This window comes from Syngnathus typhle, linkage group LG15, assembly GCF_033458585.1.
Source record: "Syngnathus typhle isolate RoL2023-S1 ecotype Sweden linkage group LG15, RoL_Styp_1.0, whole genome shotgun sequence".
Lineage (NCBI taxonomy): Eukaryota > Metazoa > Chordata > Actinopteri > Syngnathiformes > Syngnathidae > Syngnathus > Syngnathus typhle.
Window position 1 is genome coordinate 7,631,291 of NC_083752.1, and position 21,749 is coordinate 7,653,039.

At 42.8% G+C, this 21,749-nt stretch overlaps 1 protein-coding gene and 1 long non-coding RNA gene across 2 annotated transcripts; one reads left to right on the forward strand and one right to left on the reverse strand.

Moving 5' to 3' along the window:
• The first annotated feature begins 9,826 nt into the window (after positions 1-9,826).
• LOC133168563 (voltage-gated potassium channel subunit beta-3-like) lies at positions 9,827-20,987 on the forward strand. The gene is made up of 14 exons (XM_061300200.1): positions 9,827-11,097; positions 17,312-17,355; positions 17,442-17,479; positions 17,616-17,695; positions 17,839-17,883; positions 18,091-18,135; positions 18,238-18,281; positions 19,469-19,555; positions 19,630-19,715; positions 19,799-19,919; positions 20,009-20,103; positions 20,275-20,395; positions 20,511-20,599; positions 20,670-20,987. Exons 1-14 carry the CDS (start codon positions 10,775-10,777, stop codon positions 20,757-20,759), a joined length of 1,308 nt encoding a protein of 435 aa, XP_061156184.1. The 5' UTR covers positions 9,827-10,774; the 3' UTR covers positions 20,760-20,987.
• LOC133168564 (uncharacterized) lies at positions 19,360-21,216 on the reverse strand. Its single transcript, XR_009718239.1, has 2 exons — positions 20,981-21,216; positions 19,360-20,770 (listed from the first exon to the last, which is right to left on the reverse strand). It is a non-coding gene; the product is annotated as an uncharacterized LOC133168564 (long non-coding RNA).
• Between the last annotated feature and the right edge of the window lie 533 nt (positions 21,217-21,749).

The window sequence follows — 21,749 nt, forward strand, 5'->3', positions numbered from 1 at the left end:
AGTCATGCAAGAATGCTTAAAAATGATGAAAACATGGTTGCACTGTTGAATTTCTTTATCCCGTCATTTTCTTCATAGTTTGAACAACGTTTTTGGAGAGATTGTGTTGGCCCCTTTCAATGTTCACTGATAACATCAGAGAGTCCCCCATGTGGCCTTCAAGTGCAAATCCACATCATTAGCCTGTCTTCAGTCTCTTCTGACAGGCCCATGTGACCCCACTGTGACTTCTGTCTTAAAGTCTAATGACTACAATAAAGCAGATCCACCTTTTGACCAAAGACATTTCCAGATAGATTTCAACCTCCTTGTTGTAAAGTTCTTTTCATTGCTAACAGATGTTAAGTTGCAGCTCCTTGTCTCTCTTGTTCATATCAGAAAAGCGCTAACGGGGTGTTTTTCTACCTTTTTTTTTTTTTTGTCTCTCTCATCTTTCCCACCGCTCCACTTTTATTAATAAAAGAGCAACTCTGAGGCTGACTCCCGGCTTGTGTTTCTCCAGAGAGCATTTGCCCCAAAGGCTGGGGAGCTTGTCCTCTCCTATGTTTCCCTTCCTGGTCCTCAGCCCTTTTTAATCAAGAGGAGATGAGCTTTTCTTCTCTTCCGCCTCAGGCTCAGATGGGCTCACAGCAAAGAAGAGGCTTAAACTTCGGCTCTATGCTTCTTACCATAGCCAGGCTAACCTGCCGGGACTTTTTAGAACTCTGCTTGATGAATGCACTTTGATTATCTCTTTCCTGACTCATTGCTCTACTTGTGATACGCTTGTGTGGCCCAGAAGCGTCCCGGCAGTGGCGGTAAATAAAAGGCATATATTTTTGTTTAATCAAAATACAGCCCTGCATTCATCTCTGGTTTCTACTTCTGTCAGTACTCGGAGTGACCCTTGACCTTAGCATATAGCGCAAATCCAGCTGCAGCTTTGTCTCGCAGTCTGAATGGCTATTCATTAGCGAGCTGGCCGAGCAGCTTTTTACATTTGCCGGATTGTGTCATTCCACTCGCATTCCTGTGTGCATTCAAGTGTGGGCCCGTGTGTGTGTGTGGAGGGGGACAGGTACGTGTGTATGCATAAGGGGGGGGAGCAGCATGTGATCCTGTATGGAAAAAAAATAGCTCCATTGCAGTTACCTTTAGTTCATGCATGGTTTTCTATATAAAAAAATCAAAAAGAGGTAAGCGCTCGGCTCAGCGTTTCATTTATTGCATCAACTTTGAGTTTGGGAAGATTATCAGTTGTGTACATCAGCAAGTGCAATCGAAAACAGCAATTGGCAACACATCGTGTATTTGACTTTCTGACAGTCTAATTGTCATACAAGTGGGAAAAAGATCATTATTGGGAGTAGTGGAAAAATAAAACACAGCGGTTCGAACTCTTGACACTTTGAGTTGAATTTCACACTTGGCTGTTCAACTCTAGGGAGGCTCCACTGTATTTACGTTTGACTCCCTTTATAATCAGACCTGACTGCACTAAACTGGCTTCTCCTCCGTCTTTTTCGTCCTTGGAAGCAGAAAGAAGGAAATTTAGATTTCAAACTAAATCAAATGCAAACTTTAGCTGCCAGATCTCCTTGGGGCCAGATTTACTTTGAGCCAAATGTCTTGATGTTTGTGGGTCAACCAGCCAATGGAGATGTCGGTTTACTTTCGATCACCTGTGTTAAACGTATGGCTCCTGGGCCACATCTGGTCCAGCCTGTCATTTTATGTGGCCCACCAAATCTTGCCACATTATTTCCTTGACTTCCATTTTAAAATTAATAATAACCAACTTCAGGGAGCAATTATGTGATATGAAACTGTGATCATTAAGGTTCCCAAATAGAACATATAAAGGAGGGAACAAGACAGGTAACCTTGTCGGTGGGAAACAGAGCAGAACAGCTTCTGGCTAGCAGACATTATGGCAGTGTTGCGTGTGCGTGTGTGTTACACGTCCAACAATTATACAAGCTCCCTGAGGGGGACCATCACTACGATGTGAACCGCGATGAAAACAAGTTTGATAAAGCACTTGCTCAAGAACCCACCCTCAAATGATCTTTTGGGTTGTCATGTCACTCCCTGCTGCTCGCCGTCCTGTCTGTTGACTTTTGAGGAGCCAAGCCGCCGTTGCCCCACCTGCTCAAACAACACGGCTAAGACTGTTATTACATTCTCAGGCTGCAGGGAAGTCATTGCAGAATTAACGTTGGACTTTCCATCACCCTGCGCATCTGCAGACAAAAGACCCCCCCCTGCTGTCTCCTCAACGTTATGATTAGCAATTCATTTCTCAGGGAGATTACTTCCGAGCTGCTGCCTTCAGAATGTTTTGTTTGTGAAAATTGTAATGTTTGACTTTCAAATTGAAAATGCGCAGTTGGGTACGGTACGCAGCCTAGTGCTCCTTCCTTCATTTTGTTTTTGCTGCTATTATCCATGAATTGAAACCAAAGAAGTAAGGTATTCTATAGGCAAGCACAGAGTAAGGACCCATATTTGGTAACAAACTTGAGTCAAATTGTACTGCAATAGGAACCATGTGACTTCTTCTAGTTTTGTTTGCTCATACGCAATTCATGGCAAATGGGAGCAAACACAATATTTTGGTTGGATTATTTAACGTTTAAATCGGTTTTCCCCTCACATGGCAGCACTCTAAAACGACCATCATTCAGCCGACTTCAAAGAGCAGATCATATTTTCACTGGAGGTATCACAGGGTTGAAGAATGTGAACATGAACACTAACACCTTCACAACTAGCGTCTGGGCCTCCCCGGCCGGCTCCCCCGTGGCGCCTTTTTTTGTTTAGCGCCAAGATGGCTTCTTGCGAGGAAATGAAAGAAGTGTGAGCCTCCCCGATAGCGCTCAGCGTGAATCGTCAGCCCGGGATCGGGAAACCCGATCCGCGTGCCAAGCGGAGGAGAGCCGGGCAGCGATCGTATTCCTCCGTTTGTGTGAGGTCGTCTTTGTGCGTGAAATCGTGTGAGCGTGTCCGGCAGCATGTTCAACATGTTTCTGATCGCCGTGATGGATTTCCTTCTTGAACTCTGACGGCCTAAAGTCAGATTGATGGCTTCACGCTCTTAACCTTCGCCTGCACGTGCGAGCTCACCCTCTCACCTCGCCATCCCTTAAAGATAAATCTTAGCTAAAAGCTGCGCCCCCTGAACGTTCCCGCTGAGCATCATTATGGTTGAGTTTGCACAACCCCCAGTAGAGCCCACCTGAAATGACTCTTAAAAGACCACTTTTGATCCGCAACGACCACAAATACAAGCCAAAGTTGCCACACTAGACATTTCTTTCATTTCACATCTGCCTTTAGGGTGCATAATAAATGCGGCGCCCCCCACTTGGACCTCCGTCGCCCTCATGCCGTGTCAGACACTTTTGGATGAATGACGGCCTATCATAACTGTTGAATTATTCTGTAAAAACATGGCCACTCACGTCTATTACTGACCGCGTGCGTTTGCCACATATTGTGTCAATCTGCAGGGCAGTCAGAGGCGAGACCAAGTGTGTGTGTGTGTGTGTGTGCGTGTGTGCGTAACCCCATTTAAAGTCCACAGCACATGGTTGTAATTTGAGTAACATCTGGATGCAATATGAGACAAAGGGGGCAGGGGGCAGCACTGCATGTTTGTAGAAAGTGAAAGTGTAATCTGGAAAAAGTAATCAAATTACAGGTAGTTAAAGTAATCTGATAGGGAAATTTAATCTGCTGCAATAATCTGATAACAACCGCACAGGAGTAACCATTGAGGAAAGTGCCATCATTAATGACAGCAATTTGATTAGGTCATGGAGTTTGATTACGAGGAATTTGCTAGGTAGTAATGAAACTGGAAAAGACACACTTTCAACACTTTTCTACTAAATCAGGAGTGCTGGTCAAGTATGGGCTGTAAGTGTGATTTTTTTTTACTCTTCAAATATTGGAACTCTGTTCAACATTCACACGTCATATGCACCATTGAAACCAACATTGTCATCTAGAGTAGTCAGAAATACAAATGGTAAATGATAGGGGTGTAACGATTCATCGATACACATTGATTAATCGATATAATGCTCTACGATTTATTGGCATCGATGCTAAACGTAAACATCGATTTATAGCGCCGTGTTTGACCTCGGACATGCGACTTTATTTTGAAATCCAGTTCATTGTTGCTTGCTTCCTCTTTCCGGGAGCAGGGAGCAGTGCGCGGCGTTGCTGCACGTGAAAGGGGAGTCGACAACTAGTACGCGGCTCCTGGGCTGGTGCTATGGCTAGTGTCCAAAAAGACGAGGAAATTGGCTCCCCTTTAGGCTTCAAGTCATTCGTTTGGAAGCACTTTGGATTCCAAAGAAAAGATGGCTCAACGGACAAGACACGTGCAGTTTGTAAATCCTGCCATGCGGTGATCAAATATTCAGGGAGCACAAATCTCGCCGCACATTTAAAGAAAAACACGACATCAAAGTTCAGTGTTAAAATAAGCACTTTGTATACTACAATACTCTTGTAATTTCCTAAATAAAAAGTTTGCAGTACCTTGTTGATGTTGCGTAGGAATTGTTATAAATCAGGATATTGTTCTATATTTTTTATTTAAAAAAATATATATATCAATCGTAGAGCACTATATCGTGATATATCGTGAATGAATCGCAGCAGGCTTTAAGATATCGGCAAATATCGTATTGTAGTTCTTTGTATCGATATGATATCGTATCGTGACAAAACCCGCGATTTACCCCCCTAGTAAATGACAAATTTGAAGCAGATTTTTTTTTTTTTAATTCTTCAAGCATAAAATCTTTAACAAGCAGAACTCTCCACAGTAATAAGTAACCATTGAATTTTTCCATCATAATCATTGTCATGATGTTTTCTTTTTATTATCATAGATAACAGTGGAATGTAGAAGTTTGTATTTGTTTTACTGTTGATTTACAAGAGGATTCCAATTTGTGTTAACTTCTTAAAAAATTACATAGAATGTTTCTAGCACTTGTTCATGACAATATTTCATTATTTCATGTCCACTTCTCAGGAACGCTTTCATGGATCATTTTCAGCAACATTCACAAAAGCTGCGCTACATAGGCTCCCTCTAGTGGCAAAATGACATGACACATCAATGTAGCCCAAAGCTATATTCTCCATTAGCGATAAATACGCTTACAGAACACCGATATCAGTTTACCATGGTCCAAAAATAAAATCGATGTGATTCAAAATAGAAGAAATGAAATCCCTAATAAATACTCTCATGTAATAATAATAATAATACTCTTATGTATACTCATGCTCTCATGCATTTCCCCCTCTATGATATACTCACCGAAAGCCTCCAATTTAATGTTCCATTCACTGTTTGTATACACTATTTGTATTTTTGCAGCTTTAACTGTGGTGCAAATATTTTGTCTACCATATTTAGAAGAGATTTAGAGCTGCATTGGCTGGGAAATGTTCTTCCTATTTCCTATTTCAGTTTTTACAATGGCCCTTTGAGTGTCATACAAAATTTATGAAAAAAATATGACTCAATATATCATGAGCTTTTGTGGGTCTAATGTTTTGGGGTTTATAGCATTCAACAGTCCCGCTGAGGCTTTACCAAATGCAAAATGGAGCAGATCAAATGCTCTTGTGGGTCGTAGGTTCTCCACCCCTCCTTTGAATTATTAAAGCCTTTTGGGTTTCCTCTCTAAGCATACATCGGCAAAGATGTTTTGAAATTACATTACTCATATACAAACATGAGTGTGTGTGTCGCTATACAAGTAGGCAGTGTGAGTTTAAGTCAGGTAAAAAGCCCATTTATCATTTCTATAGGTTTACGGCTGTAGGCACAAAATATTTAACTGCATAGTGGGTGCAAGGTGGAAGAAAAATAGTTTTGTATATCCTTTTTTAATATAGCCTGTCTTACTTTTTGTTAAAGTTATGCAATGGATGACTAAAGACAAACTGCTCCAAGTCAGAGCGCCAAATTACACAACCCCAAGTCCAGACGTCACGTACTGTATATTTGAGCACTGTGGCATTCACTTCATCCACACATCATACTAATCCCACCACTTTTAACCAGGATGACGCCATGACAGAGAGAGATCAAGAATGACCCCCTACCACCACCTCGACCCCCCCAGAGGCTTGAACGGCTGCAGCCAATCGCAAGAGTGCTTACGGGGGCTTAATCCCTGATGACCTGTGCTTTCAAAAGCCACTGCTGCAAAGAGGCGGATGCAGATGTGGCGCTGAGGGAACACCCTCCCATGATAAAACAGGCGCCTAAATGGATCTTCCATTGTCATTGAGCGTGACTTTTCTAAACTCGAGTCCTTCGTTCATTCACTTAATGCCCATAGAAGGTCATAAACTTGTATTTAATGGATGAGCTTATGATAGATAAGTGCACGCTAGAAAAGTCTGCGAGAAAAGCAGTAGCATTTGGCACCATGGCCTTTAGTGGAGATTTAGCCAACTTAATCCCCCTCTTAATACCACTGCTATCATGTTGCAATTATAGAAAAGCATCAAGACGATACAAAAATTTGAGACGTGGGTGTTCATCATCCGGAGCAGTTTGCAATCAATATTTATCTGATCTGAAAATCATACACGGCAGGTATGCAAATTACTATCGTGTGATTTTCCCTTTAATGGACCAAAAGTCTTCAGATTGAGATTTTCTGCACTGTGAAGCGAGTTCCATTCATTCTGCAGCTTTTCTCAGCAATCACATCGTCAATAAATGCAGAGAATACAAAACAATTTCATTGTATGTGACAAGATGGTATATGAGTCTATGATTGATGTACTATGGAATATATTTTTTACTCACCTAAATTGGAAACGGCACTGACCTTTCTGATGTTCTGCACCTTTTTCGGCAACTTCAACGAGGCAGTCTTTTATAAGGTCTCTATTTGAAAAAAGCTTGCAATGAGTTAGGCGACCTCATAGCTGGCCATTGTAGCCTTTTCTTTGACATTCACACTCCCAACCTGTCTAAACTTTTCTGCACCCACTTTCTAACTTTGGCTGCTTTGGTTCTGCCATGACTAGCACCTTGAGGACGGTAAATCTTCTTCGTCTAGTTTTGTCCTTTTTGAAGAAACTGCCTTGATCAAGAGTAGTAGTTGAACAACAGCTTCCCCTGGTGTTGAAATTAAAAAAGTGCAAAACACGCGGGCAGAAGTTGAAGTGTGCGCCTTACTCTATTCTATTTATAATATTTCTTGCGGGCAAATCAGAGGCGTAGCCAGGAATTTTTCCAGTAGGGGCGCACGCCCCGGCTCGCCCCGGCTTGGGCTACGCCTCTGGGGCCAACTAAAACTGGCCAAAATCGGCCCGCGGGCCGAAGTTTCTACAGTATGTAACTTTCATCATACTTTGCTGTCTTTTTTTAAGTACATGATGTTGATGCCATGTATATCAGCTGTCCTATTTTCACCAAATTGTCTCCTAAGGTGAAGGTCAAAATGTTGAGCTGCATCAGCCCGGCCTCTTCCAGATTACATGACGGCCTGCAAGAGTAGCGTTACTTCATCTGCCTGGTAATCTGAACAAATGTAAGCTGGTGGGGCTTGAGCACAAATCCCCTCAGTGTCCCTCCTTTGGGAGATCAAGAGAGGAAGATGCGGATTGCTTTTATTCTGATCCATTTTTTATTCAAAGAAGGACCTCAAATCATCGCGAGCGAGACATTGTATGCTGCTGACAGGTGTGTTCTTTGTTTTATTTTAGTCACAGACGCTGCCAAGGAGCAATCTACCACTTTTTGATGTTTAGCAGGGCCTGTAAGTGCTCCTTTTCAGAGATTTGATGCCCGACGTCCTCCAATCTTCACAAATCTTCAAGATAGCACCGCCTTGTTGTTTTGATCCAAACTCACAAGCTGCTTTTGCCTAAAGTAGCTGACACGAGTGAGCTCAAGACTGATTTGTTCCAGCATCTGTATTCAGGATAACAATGTTTGCCAGCCGTGGGGGCACCGGAGGAGGCAAGGGAGGAAAGTACTCTGTGGAGGACCTCTATGGCATCAGCAAGAAGCCCAAAGCGTCTTCCTCCTCGGGAAGTATCGCGGCCAAAGCCGGCGGATCCCGAAGCGGCAAGACCAGCTCGGAGCAGAAGACCGAGTCCCAGGCCCTGGCATCTCAAATCCTGGAGGCGGCACACAGGCTGGTGGAGCGACGGCGACTGGAGCTCTTCCTGAGAGAATGCGGCCTCTCGCTGGCCAACTACGAGGCGGAGCGCTCGGCCATGTCATACAGGTGACGACAACACACACTACTTTTACAATTCAAATAAGATATAGGTATGTAAGACAGTTTATACAGTACATTGAATTTCATGTGTACCTAATGAAATGGATGAGCTTTGAACGTACATAATTAATACTTCACTGATTTAAATTCGTAAAACCTACGGATGTCGATCAATGTCACTGCAAACGTTTTTCTACTTTATATGATTAAAGCATAGATGCTGCATACATAATTAAGTAGTGATGGAATTGAAGGTTGAAGACATCAGACTCAGTGCTAACCCAGAAAGAACTGTCACACACGTTTGATGAAATTTCAAAGCTAAATGAAAGCGTCGTGACGTTTTTGAGGATGGCTTGTGATGGAGCCTGCACCCGCTAAGACAAAGCCCCCCCATACCCAGATTTGGTCTCAAGTTTGACAGGGTGGCATCAGCAGGGGTGGGAGTGGGCTTGGTATTTTGGTTGAGTCCTACTGAGGGTCAGTGACCCATGTTTTGACAGGTGCTTGTTTGTCTCACTGGCTTGCTTACATCTCCACTTTAAAAGTGTTCAGTGAAGCTATTCTGGGATATGTTTTTTTTTTTAATTTTACAAAAATAATTCTGACAAAGTGATGAAGAGACCTTTAAAATATTCTTAATTAGAGATGGTCGCTAGGTGGCAGCATCATCGTGGCCCCTCCCTGCTTTACAGATTTGCACTTGCGTCGCTTGAAAATTAACTCGATGTAAAATAATCCACATAGCTGAGAATATATTTACCTGTGACGTAAAAGATACACATTAACTTTAGCAGGGGACCTGCTTGACTATAATTTTGGAAACGCACATCCCAACTTTCCACATTTTCAAAGGTAGCTTCATTGGGAATAGATGAACTCATGGTTCAATTTCATGTTCTTTATTCATCTTTGTTTATAATGTGTGATGATGCACATATGACATGTGGGGACTCCTGTATTTTCTCCTACTATTTAATCGACAGTGCATTTTGTTACAAGACAACACAGCAGTTTTCATTAGTGGAAAATTACCAGTTTAACAAAAGTTCCATTCTGCTGCCATATGCAATCTGCTTTGGGACTGCAGAAGGCTCCAAAGCGAGCTTCCATTTGACATATAAGCAAACTGGCAGAAAATGATGAACGTGTGCAATTTTATTTGCAACCAGGGATTCTTGTTATTGTTGTTGTGAACACATACCATGTACGTGACTCATCATTTTTAATGTGCTGTGATGATGTAGCATATGAGCATCTGCCTCACACTCAGAGATGATGGTTAAGATGTTGCAGTAGAATTGTGATGGCTGCTCATTCAGATAAATGGGTGTGGTGGATAAGATGCGGAGCTGCAGACATGCCTTTAGAGCTTTACGTGTGATGGGGTTATTGCATGTGTCCAAATTATTACGTGGTTGTAATTGATTTCCAATTCACCCACAAGGCAACATTGCATAAGCAGCACACACATGATGTGAGGAAATTTGTTCACCCGTGTGATGAATGGGAGAGTGTGTGTGAGAGAGCGAGAGAGAGTGAGGATGAGGAGCGACGGGGGGAGAGAGAGAGGGAGAGGTTGCGCCGTGTGTCATGAACATTTTGAGGAGCTTCTGGAAAATGCAAGAAGGGGGGAAAAATCTTTTTCAAAATAATGATGAAGGGAAGACGCTCACGGTGAGCCTTTGCAGTTGATTTGCAATGCTCAGTGCGTTTTGCTGCGTTCCATTCTGTGCGAGACGAAGAAGCGGGAGAGTCGCGCACGGCTTGCACAGCTGCTGCCGGCATGTTCGCCGCTGCGCACACTGAAGAAGGTAATTCCAACAAAATACATTTGTGGGATCTGATGTAGCTTCCGTCTGTCGTCTCCTCTTTTTTTCTCCCCCCTTCCATCAAACCGACGGTGCGCGGAGATGCTGCACGCATGACGATGATGCACTGAATTTTTGATGTTAAGCCCGTGTTTTGCCACCTTGCGACAAAAAAAAGAATACGGGAGGAAAATGCTCTGTTTCGACGCCAAGTGTCAGGATGTGTGTGTCATTATTGCGGCACGCCGGAGAGCTCTCCGGCTCAAGGCGAGAACAACTCACTTCAGCTGAAGAGGAGACATAAGCCCGAGGAGCCTGTGTATTCATATGCGTGAGCCCCTCTACTGAGGTCTCCCAAAAGACCCCCCTAAAGCTGCAAGCAAGCTTTCCGTTTTTTTTTTTTCTCCAAACGTTGACTGCAGTCCTGATGCATCTTGTGAAAAGTCAGAGAGCCTTCTGCCAGGTTTGCATCAGCAGACGGGAGACAGAGCAGACAGCGGCTCTGCATGTGTCATGTTAGAGGCTGGACACTTGTCTGCACCCCCTCCCCCTGGAACTCTCAGAGAAAATCTTTAACCTGGGCTCACCGGTGAGAGACCCCCTCAGGTGGAGCAACAACAAGCAAGCTCTACTAATTCAATTGGACATTTGTCAAGTAAAAGGTTCGACTCCCAAAGTCATCCCCCGGAAAACAGGGTCAGGATGCAGGTGTCTTTCGCCTGCACCGAGCACAACCTCAAGAGTCGCAGCGAGGACCGACTTTGTGGCCTTCGCACCGCTCCGCCCCCGGGAGGCAGCAGCGGAGGAGTAGGAGGAGGTGGCGGCGGAGGAGGTGGCGGCGGTGGAGGTGGTAGTGGCGGAGGAGCAGGTGGAGGAGGTGGTGGAGGGAGTGGACAAGAACGCAATGGCAACTACACCTCCCAAGGGTCGGTCAAGACCAGGGAGGGCCCAGGGTCACGCCAGACGCCTCAGGGCCACGCGCACATGAAGGAGGCCATTGGGCGCCACACTAGTATGAAGTACAGGTGAGTGTGCCACAGGTGGCCCTTGGCAACCCACAAATGCATTTTTTTTTTTTTCATCTTTAAGCAAGAGCTATGCTAGAAGGTGACATTGAGGTTGCCAACAAACATTGTGGAACATACTGTGCTGGTTGTCTATATGTGCACTTACCTCAGCCTCCTCCGCATTTGTGTTCTACAGTATGTGTGAAAAAAGCCAAAGACAAAAAAAACCTCTAAACCCTGCTGGACATGAGCATGTTTATTTAATCCACAAGCAAGCAGTTTCCCCCCCTACAGATTAATGTTACTGTCAGCCTGAAAGAAATGTTTTTTCACAAATGACCCGCGCCTATCTTGCAGGCTTTAAGAGGCTTTTGTGTGGCAGGAGGAATAAAAAAAAAAAACATTGCAGCACACAACATCAGGTCTGAGTCATGATGTATGAAAACAGAGCAACATCATCTTCTTTTTGGATTTGAATTTGTTGAGCTTTAGTTACGGAATACGTTGGGACAAAAGTAATCCCATTTTTACGCACAGCTTCATCTGATCATTGTAGAATCCAATAAGTAGCAAAGCTCTCATGATCAGTTTCCTTCCTAAACAAGTTGATTGAACCGTTTCCATCCTTTCCTCAGTTCGTTTTTTTTTTATTCATGAGGTTTTAAAAGGGGCCCAAAGCACGCAATGAAACCAACATTCACACTTCTTGGCCTTGCCACTCTGCCATTCCCGACAAAGTGTCACTAATCGCCAGTGCAGACGTCAACCCGGCATACGGCCACCTCCAGTTGGCATAGCCTTTAGTTTCTCACCAACAGCGCAAGCGTTGCTACCGCTGCTGCTTATCAGGCCTACGCCGGCCGCAGTCCGTGCTGTGCATTTTTCATCGCGTAGAAACAAAAATCAAAGCTCAGTTCCTGTCGCCCTTTGTGCTGCTGACTTTGCGTGGCAGAAGTGAGGACTCAGTGAAACAGATGTGACACGAGTCGCACTTTGCAGATGGCACCTGTCATTCCTGCTCTTTGTTCATGTTGGCTAATCCCAATGGGCCGCCTCATTAACCTGAGGAGCACTCAGTAATACTGCATCATTCCCTGTTGGAATTCACTTGAATTTGTTGATTTATCATGTCTAGGTAGATTTTGACGAGATGATCACCGTGAATAAAAAACATCACGCATTGAAAGGCTCTTTAGAAGCTGCTTAATTGGATTATAAAGGTGAATTACCAAAAGATTTATTGCATAGTACAGCACAGTCGCTCAGTGTAAACCCAAAAGATACTCTGCTTAATAATTTATGTGTACATTTTCTGGAACCAGTTCATTCCAAAATCTCACAGCAGATATTTATACCTGTAAAAACTAAGATTAGCTACAAATCAAATAGCCCGTCACTAACATCCCATTATGACCTTGGACAATATGACTTAAAATAGCCCTCGCTCTCTCACATGAGCAGAATACAAAGTCAGTGATGTATATGCACATTTAATATGAATGAATTATTGTTGTGATGGAGAAATGAATGGTTGCGACGTGACTGGGTCAGTCCACTCTAGCACAAAATGTGCAGGAAACGCTCAGAGAGAGCTAAAGAGCATCAGCGGCCGGAGCTGTGGTGTGAATGCAGCGGAGTGCCACCTATCAGGATGACACCAACTGGGTGTTTCCACGGGAACTTCACCAGCCACAATCAGACATGAAAAGTCCACTGAGCTGCAGGAACAGTGGAATTAGTCTTTTTTGGCAACAGTCGCTGCGTTTTAATGCCCAAAATGCTCCATTGTGTATTCGAGTTTTGTTGCCAAATTGAATAACAGAAAGGTTCCTAAGAGTTTTTCCACATATTTGGACTTTGATCGACTTTGCTCCATAGTTCATGCGAGAGCTCCAACGCAAGTCAACATGAACATGTTTTCCGAACGCCGACGTGATCTCGAGCACTCGGAACGCTGGCTGTGGTTAGACAGAGCAGTGCATTAGCAGCAATTAGCATTGTGATGTGAGTGCTCGCTGCTCTCTCGGAGTGCACTTCAACTGTGCATTTTTAAACGCCTCAAATCTCAACAGCACGTGAACAAATCATCCAATCTCGACAGCCTTGTCAAAGTTTTTGCGCATACACTATACTTATACTATACTATTTGATGCCCTGACAAAATGAATGAGCTTCATTTTGCTCCTTCAAACTGCTTCAGTTTTTTAATATGACCACAGACTAAATTGTATTAGCACATACAGTGGTGCCTTGAAATCAGAAATATAATATTGTAGTTATTTATTGTCATGACTCTGGAGTTCGCATTGTTCCCACTGTGAATGTCCATATGTTGTTTATGAATACGTGCCCTGCGATTGGCTGCTCGCCCAAAGTCAGTTGGCTCCAGCTCACTTTTGCCCCTAATGAGGACAAACGAGTATAGAAAATGCATGGATAGAATATTTGCAGCATTTTTTTTTTCTGCTTGTTGTTGTGACAGTGAGTAGCCCAGCTCAAATGCTTTCCATCACACAAAAATGCCTCATCTGACATCCTAATGGGCCCAAACATGTGGACAACTGCATTCAATCATGTTAAATTCCTTGAGCCGTCCAAGTCTATGAGGTATAGTATTTATGAGGCAGCCAGCCAGGGAAAGTAAGCCGTCATTCAAATATTCCGCTTCATCGCTCATTGTCCAGACATACGGTCGAGCTAGTTGGCAGGTGGCATTATAATAAGCTAACTCTGGACCAAAATTGAGATTACCACTAAATGCACGCCTCAACTGATTTTGACTTTATCAAGCATATATTTTCAGTCAAAAAAGATCCGTTGGTGGCATATATCACAATTATACAGCACCAGAAATTATATTCTAACATATATAATGTAACAAATTCACATTAGAGGGTCTTCAAACAACTTTGAAAGCCATTATTATGTTTCTGCCATAGAAATATGTGTGCCTTTGTCCATGACTGTCTCCTGGGACCTTTCCAACCATCATAAAATGGTTCACTACTTTAATATCAACTGGAGCTGCTCCACTTCATTACGTGCATTTTAATAGACGGGACATGACCACTAATAAAGCTGAATGGGAGAGAGAGAGAAGATTTCTTCTCCATTCAATTCTTTCACAGTTTCTCTAATTAGGGCAGACCTACTTTCTTAACTGTTTTAATATACTGTACCCCCAAACTAAAGACATTACGCAAAGATTTTTTTTTTATCAGCGCGCTCCATTAATAATTGCCCATGTGAGAAGTGGAGCACTGACAAAAACTACTTCTGTTACACGCAACAGTTTGGGTGAGAAAGACTGTCAGTGGAAAAGGCTTCCACCAAAACAAATGAATGAAAATATGTGCCTGTGAGCAGCATAGACAAGATGAAAAAGAAAAAAAAATGCAAAGGAATTAATCATGCATTCACTCTGCGAGAAACAGCACCTCCGATTTAAGAATAATATTAAATAAATAGTATTCCAGCAAGAGATTTTGCGCTAAGTGCAAATCCAATCGACAACTTTGCCAGAGCGTTTGGGGAACCCTGCTTCGGCTAAACTGTTTATGCAAGTGCATCTATCTTAAGTGACGTTGCAGAAACTTCTGTATCGGGACAAATTAGTTCTGCCTCTAACCGCGCTGCATTATTTATAGGAGCCAAGAATAAAACACACACAAATAGAAACTGCAACCGCGAGGTAATTACAGATTGCATTCTCATGGTAACACGGACGTTCGTCATTGACCAATCAACTGGCTACAGTTAAGTCTTAAAAGTGTTTAAATAAATACAGGCTCCCTCTTCCGTCACGGTGGAACAACACATGTAGAAAGATGTTACAATATTTCTGAATAGCACTCACTTGCATATATTCTTTATCCTCCTTTACTACTGCAGCTTACTGAGAAATTCTGACCAGATCCATTATTAAAAAGAATATAAAAATATATTCTGTTGTGACCTCTTAAAGTCACTAGTTCAAATGAAGCCATCAAAATCTTGGAAACATATTTCAGATTGATATAATTGGAACAATATTATAGTTGAAAATATCATGTCTTGGAAATATGCTTTTTTTTGCCAACAGTACAGTATGTGTCCAGACTTTAAAGACACCCTGTAGATTCCTTTCAAGTCCAGTAGCCATGGGGCATCATTAAATAGAGTCCACCATCTTGCCACCAATTTGCTTAGGAAAAATGCACACACACTCACATTGACGTGAGTGTTATTAATATCTAAGGTGTGCTTCCCTACGGAGAGGAGCCTGCTCAGCATGAAGACAACTGCATGGAGCAAAGTATCCATCATGCGCTTGTATCCATCTGCATGTATTGTTTTGCTGCCACCACGGGAGTGAGCTAACCGGAGGTGTCAGCACAGGTTAAAATGCTGACTACACCATGACAGAGCACCCTCCACCATTAATAATGTATCACAACATCACATCCAATCACCTTGTCTGGACTTTTGGTGATTTATTGTCTGGCAGAAATGATAACACAGAAGAAACCATGCGGTGGTTTTTGTGAAAGCCAAAGCAGAATCTGCGTGAGCTGCTCATGAGTGCATTCATGTGGAGCCATGCAGATGTGCGCTTGTGTTTCAGCTTCATTATCATCAAGCGTGAACGGGCCTGTCGACGCATTGTGCGGCCGCTCTCGTGCTAGCATGAATGTGTTTTTTACATTTCTCATGAAATGGCATGTCGGCGGATTTTCATTTTAGATTGTGTGTGTGTGTTTGTGTGTCAGAGGAAAGTGAAGGGCGGGTTGTCAGCGAAAGCCAGGAGTGAGTATGTGCCCCTTTCCGCACTCACTGATAGTAAATAAGCAGACTGCAGCACTGCAGAGAGCTGTGGAGTTGGGCTCAGTGCGGGAGGGTGCAGATGGAAGAGAAATACTGAGTCCATTGACTTTTAACACTCTATAGTATGCTGTATATGTGGCACATATGTTTAATGCCAGGATGTTGAATCCATCCATCCATCCATCCATCCATCCATCTTTCACACTCATTAACAAACAGTTTAGACGTGATCAGGCTCAGAGGAAGTTCCGTGTGCCTCGTGTACGATATTGCCAGTGTGTTGCTAGTCTCAAAGGAGTCACGCTGTCATTGGTGGGAATCCATGTTGGAGAGTCGGCCTCGAGTCCCAGCAATCGACTTTATTCGAGCCTACTTGCCTTTCCTTACATCCTCCTCCCTGCAGCTAAGCAATCCTGACCCTGCTGAAGAGTGCTATTTTGACAGAGTCTAAACAATAAGCATTTCACACCTACACTCCACATACACACCGGTGCGTGTATGCACACTCCCACACACACCCACACAACGGGACACAAACGCTTACATGTACAGAAATCTAAAAATAGCTCAGGGGTCAGGCATTAAAAATAGAGCAGAGAAAATAAAAGCAGGGCTCGCTGGGCTGAGTCTAAATGCTCTGACAGACTGTCTTTCTGCATTTTGTAATTTGTGGCGGACGCAGGCAGTGTAAATGGTGGTGGGTGGAGGGGGGGGACACCGGTAATGAAAAGACAGTGAGCAGCTAGTAGCATTGCAGTTCTGATGCTCCTCTCCCACCCTTTTACTTGCCTCTAATTAGGATTTAGGAGAACACACATGCAGGAGAAGCGGCAGCATCAAACCGTTTGGTCTGTACGTGCTCCCGCGCTCACAATTGCAGCTCTTTTTTCGCCCTTCGAAACTCAGCCGTCTGGGTAATCTAATGTGGCATGTTGGGTAATAAAGCTCTCCTCAGCTCCTGCTGGTAGATTTTCAGCCATTTAGCACTCAGACTTTTGGCTCGGACCACATCTGAGCCCGCTACCCAGCAGCTATTTTGCTGAAGCGGACCACTACTGTGAGCTGTTAACATATGAACGGCAGAAGGTCAATTGTTCTCGCAACAATTAGACACATTTTAACCACAGGCACATCGAGCAGTTTGAGTGGGAGCAATAACATGACCTGGCTCGTTTTTTTTTTTTTTTTTTGCATTGACTGTACTACTATTGATCATTAAATCAATATACATCCCTCAAGTAATTTGTGCATCATCAACTTGGGAACTGAGAGGCAGCAATAAAATTGACCTCCCTGCTTCAGCATGCTTACTGGGATCACTTCAGGGAAAGGTTACATTTCCTGAAAATAGGCCTGCACAAAGCGCATCATGATGATGCTTCAAAAGACAATTTATTTCTGAGCTTGTGTCTTCTCTGTCTGCTCACAGGAACCTCGGGAAGTCCGGCCTACGTGTTTCCTGCCTCGGCTTAGGTGAGTTCCCCATATATGAAATATGATCTCATCTTTCTCTCATGACCCCCAATGTAACACACATCCATAACTCTCCTCTCCTCCAGGCACATGGGTGACGTTTGGATCGCAAATATCTGATGTGGTGAGACCTGGCTCACAAACATCCTTTTTTATTATGATGACCAAATCAATAGCCGCAAATTGTGTATTCTTTTGTCATGTGGTCACGTGTGCATCACATTCCTTTCCTAGTTTCAACCTCTATTTTCTTCCCTCAGATGGCAGAGAACCTGATGACCTTAGCGTATGAGAACGGGGTCAACCTATTTGACACCGCAGAGGTTTACGCTTCTGGAAGGTCAGACTTCATATATGATCTAATCTTCCTCTTTGTATCATCTCATCTAGAAAATGGAACAATCACAATCATGTTATATAGCTGCGTTTTTCAGTTTGAGTGATTAGTATGAAATTAACTCGCCTTAATTTGTTTCTCCACAGAGCAGAGATCACGCTGGGAAACATTATCAAGAAGAAAGGATGGAGGTCACTTACTATCTTAAACTACTTATTAACCACACTAATGATGTATCCAGGGAATAAGATTTGTATTACACTTCACACACCCTAGTATATTGTATGTTGAAACCAGGTCGATTTTAGTCTCACGCAAGTGAACCAGCCCACATCCCAATTGCAGGAAAATGACATAAATTCTTCAAAACAAATAATAATTCCTTTTTTTTTTCATAGACGCTCAAGTTTCGTCATTACGACAAAGATCTACTGGGGAGGCCAGTAAGTATTGAAGTGCTGTTTTGTTCTGCTATTATTTCAAATCAGGATGTTGTTGTTCCCTCACTGGTTGTGCTCAAATTGTGTATTTTTGTTATTTCACAGAGCAGAAACAGAGAGAGGGCTCTCCAGAAAGCACATCATTGAAGGTAAAGCATCACCCCCATTGCTTTTTGGATGAAACTATCTGGTGCAAATTAGTGACTCAGGGTCAGATGAGGGGGATAAAAGAATACGATGAAGCTCCCATGGAAAATCCAACTCGGGATCATTGTTTTTCCAGCCGCCTAATCGGCTCACGCAAGCTAATCCTAAAGAAGTCTACTATTGTTTGTTTAGCACGTCCTGTGTAGCATGGCCTGGGTTTGTCCAATTAAAGATGGATTTGAATGGGCGTCATTGTCATGAGCCTTTTGATTTGAGGCCCTTACGTAACAGGTCAAGTTTGTGCAGCTTTTGACGTTTGCACGGCACGAATGGGACGGAGCTCATACTTGGGCTTCTAGAGGGCTTCAGGGCTGTCACTAAAATGTGGACAAAAATGATGACACACACGAGGTTGGAACGCAGGATGAGCCATGACATTTGACAAGAATGAATAACAGACGGTCGTCATACTACCCTTTCTAAAAACAGATTGGTTTCCGACTGGGATTGTTCAAATTGTTTCTGGCTCAGAAGCTGTTTTTCTTCTTTTCACATGTACGATTGAATTCAAATGTCAAACAAGACTTTTCCTGAAGCGTCATGATGAGTGACATTTCTCATTTGTTTTTGTAAAATCATTTGGCAAGTGCCGCGCAAATTGCTGTAAGACACTCATGTCCTTTTCGGATGCGCAATACTATTACCGTCTACAACAACCGAAGCAAAGCATGCTAAAATACTAATAAGACAATGTTCAGCAATAGAGAAGTATTCTATTCAAACAAATTCTATATTTCTTTTTTACCATATCATGTGTTCATATAGTACCAGATGTAGACTTTGTATAATTTTGTAATGTAGTTTTCGTCATTCTAATCCATTGTATCATATTGCATTGTATTATATTGTACCTGCTATTGTGTAAGGATGTAAAAATTCATCAGAAATCTATTAAAAATCAATTTAAACCACGTAAAATATGCATTGATGTAATGAAATTTTCAGGTATTTATTTTTTTGTAGTTAGAAAAAGTTACTGGGTTTTTTTGGACAAAATGCATATGTTAAAATGAAAACATATTTTAGTTAGAAAATTATTTATTTTGCTGAAAATTGAAAAAAATTGAATTTAGTCAAAATTGGGAACTGAAAATCAAAAATAATCCTTTATGTTTCATATCCATGGCAGGTTTAAGAGGAAGTTTATCAAGACTCCAACTCGATTATGTGGACATTGTTTTTGCCAACAGAAATGATGTCAACAGTCCAATGGAAGGTAAATTCAAATAAGCTTAAGATCTGGGTTGGTAATCTGGTTTTCCGTTTGACATTTGAAACTGTTCTCCACAGAGATTGTGCGGGCTATGACGTTTGTCATAAATCAGGGCATGGCCATGTACTGGGGCACCTCACGCTGGAGCGCCATGGAAATCATGGTGACCTTCAATTATTGCTTAAAATTGCCCAGCTTTGAAAGCAGATGGGGAAGTACATTTTTTTCTAATGTTTCCCATGTCAGGAGGCCTACTCGGTGGCCCGCCAGTTCAACTTGATCCCGCCAGTGTGCGAGCAGGCAGAGTACCACTACTTCCAGAGAGATAAAGTGGAGGTGCAGTTGCCTGAGCTCTACCACAAGATCGGTAGCCATTCATCCAATATTTATATTCCTCTCAATGATCTCCGCTTAATTGCTAAAGAGGCAAAGACCAACTTCATTGGTCTCTTTCAGGGGTCGGAGCAATGACTTGGTCACCGCTGGCGTGTGGATTAATCACTGGAAAGTACAGCGATGGGGTACCAGAGTGCTCCAGAGCAGCAATGAAGGTCAGTTTGATTTAACCGGTCCACCTGTGGGATTCCGCTCAGTGTAATTCCCCACCCAATCAGTGATGTGTTTTTTCTTTCTTTTTGGGGTGTGAGGAATCAGTAGTGAAGCATTTCACCTGACTTTTTTTTTTTTTGTCCTCCTCCTTCTCCAATTGGCTGCGGATGAAGGGGTACCAGTGGCTAAGGGAGCGGGTGAACAGTGAAGAGGGGCGCAGGCAGCTGGCCAAAATCAAGGAGCTCCACCTACTGGCAGACAGGCTGGGATGCACGGCTGCACAGTTGGCCATCGGTACCACCTAAACACTGCAAAAATATTTTATTCATATCATACTTTTAGCACTAATCTGTTGTTATGAGGGAATTAAAAATACAATGGTGGATTCATGATTAACATTCCTCCTCAGCGTGGTGTCTTCGCAGTGAAGGAGTCAGCTCAGTGCTTCTGGGTGTTTCAAACACAGACCAGCTATTGGAGAACCTGGGCGCACTGCGGGTAAAGTTTCTTCTTCTCATCCATTATAAATTGTGGAATTACAGATGTAGACATTTTTCCTCCTTTGCAGATTTTATCCCAGATGACTCCCCAAACAGTCACAGAGATGGACGCCGTGCTGGGAAACAAGCCTCACTCAAAGAAAGAGTCTCGCGCTTGAACTTCCTCTATCTGAGGAAAAGCAAGAAGAACCACCAAGAAGACAAAAAGACTTTGCTTTTTCTCTGCCGTGTACTCAACAACTTGCATGTCCTCAGCAACATTATGCTTCCAGAATGAGCGCAGAAACCATTGTGCGCAATACATTGTATTATGTATGGAAACAAAAAAAAAATCTTGCAGTTGTTAATCAGAACAAAAACAGGTCATATTAGTACTCACTGACTGGAAAATTGTGTCTACAGTAGAGGGAAGAAAAGGGGAACCTGACTTAGTCAGCGGTGCGTTGGCGACCTCCTTCTAGCTGGATCTTAAATGTCTGAACTGTGTGCCCAGCAGCAGAAGAAGAACCGAAGGTGCCGGAGGTTGATTCAAATGTGTCGTGCCCAACATTTGTGTGCATGCGACCGGTCGGGCAAGGATTCGATGCTTTAACCGGTTTGGGCACGATGGATTGCTTCACTTGTGAGGTTAAAAAAAAAAAAAAAAAGATGACATCACATGCTTTTTAGAAATAGGCAGATTACTCAGAGGTATGAAAAATGCACTAAGAACGTGAAATTATAGTAAAGTTTTGCGGAGAATTACTGCTCTTAAAGAAAATGGATGCATTTCAAAAAAGTAGCAGACAGTCTTTGGATTATCGTGTGTATTTTCACGCATTACTTTAATGGGGTCAAAGCGGGTTGGTCAACGTCCAAGTACATTTCACAACCCTGCTGGTCTCTTGGCAGTGTCTTTTTTGCCTCATCTGTGCGCATGTCCCTTTAAAAATAATAAAATAAAAAAAAGCCCTGACAGATTGTCAAATGAGGCATGGCTTTAATATACATTTGCAGTAGCTGGATTAAAAACTCAAAGTAAGATGTTGAAGATAATTAGAGTACAAGGAGAGGTCAAATGTCAAAGTCTTGTTACAAGGGTTAGAGTGAACAAATGTATGCTGTTTTTCTTTCTTTCTTTTTCTATGGAAGCCTTTTCTAGCTTCTCA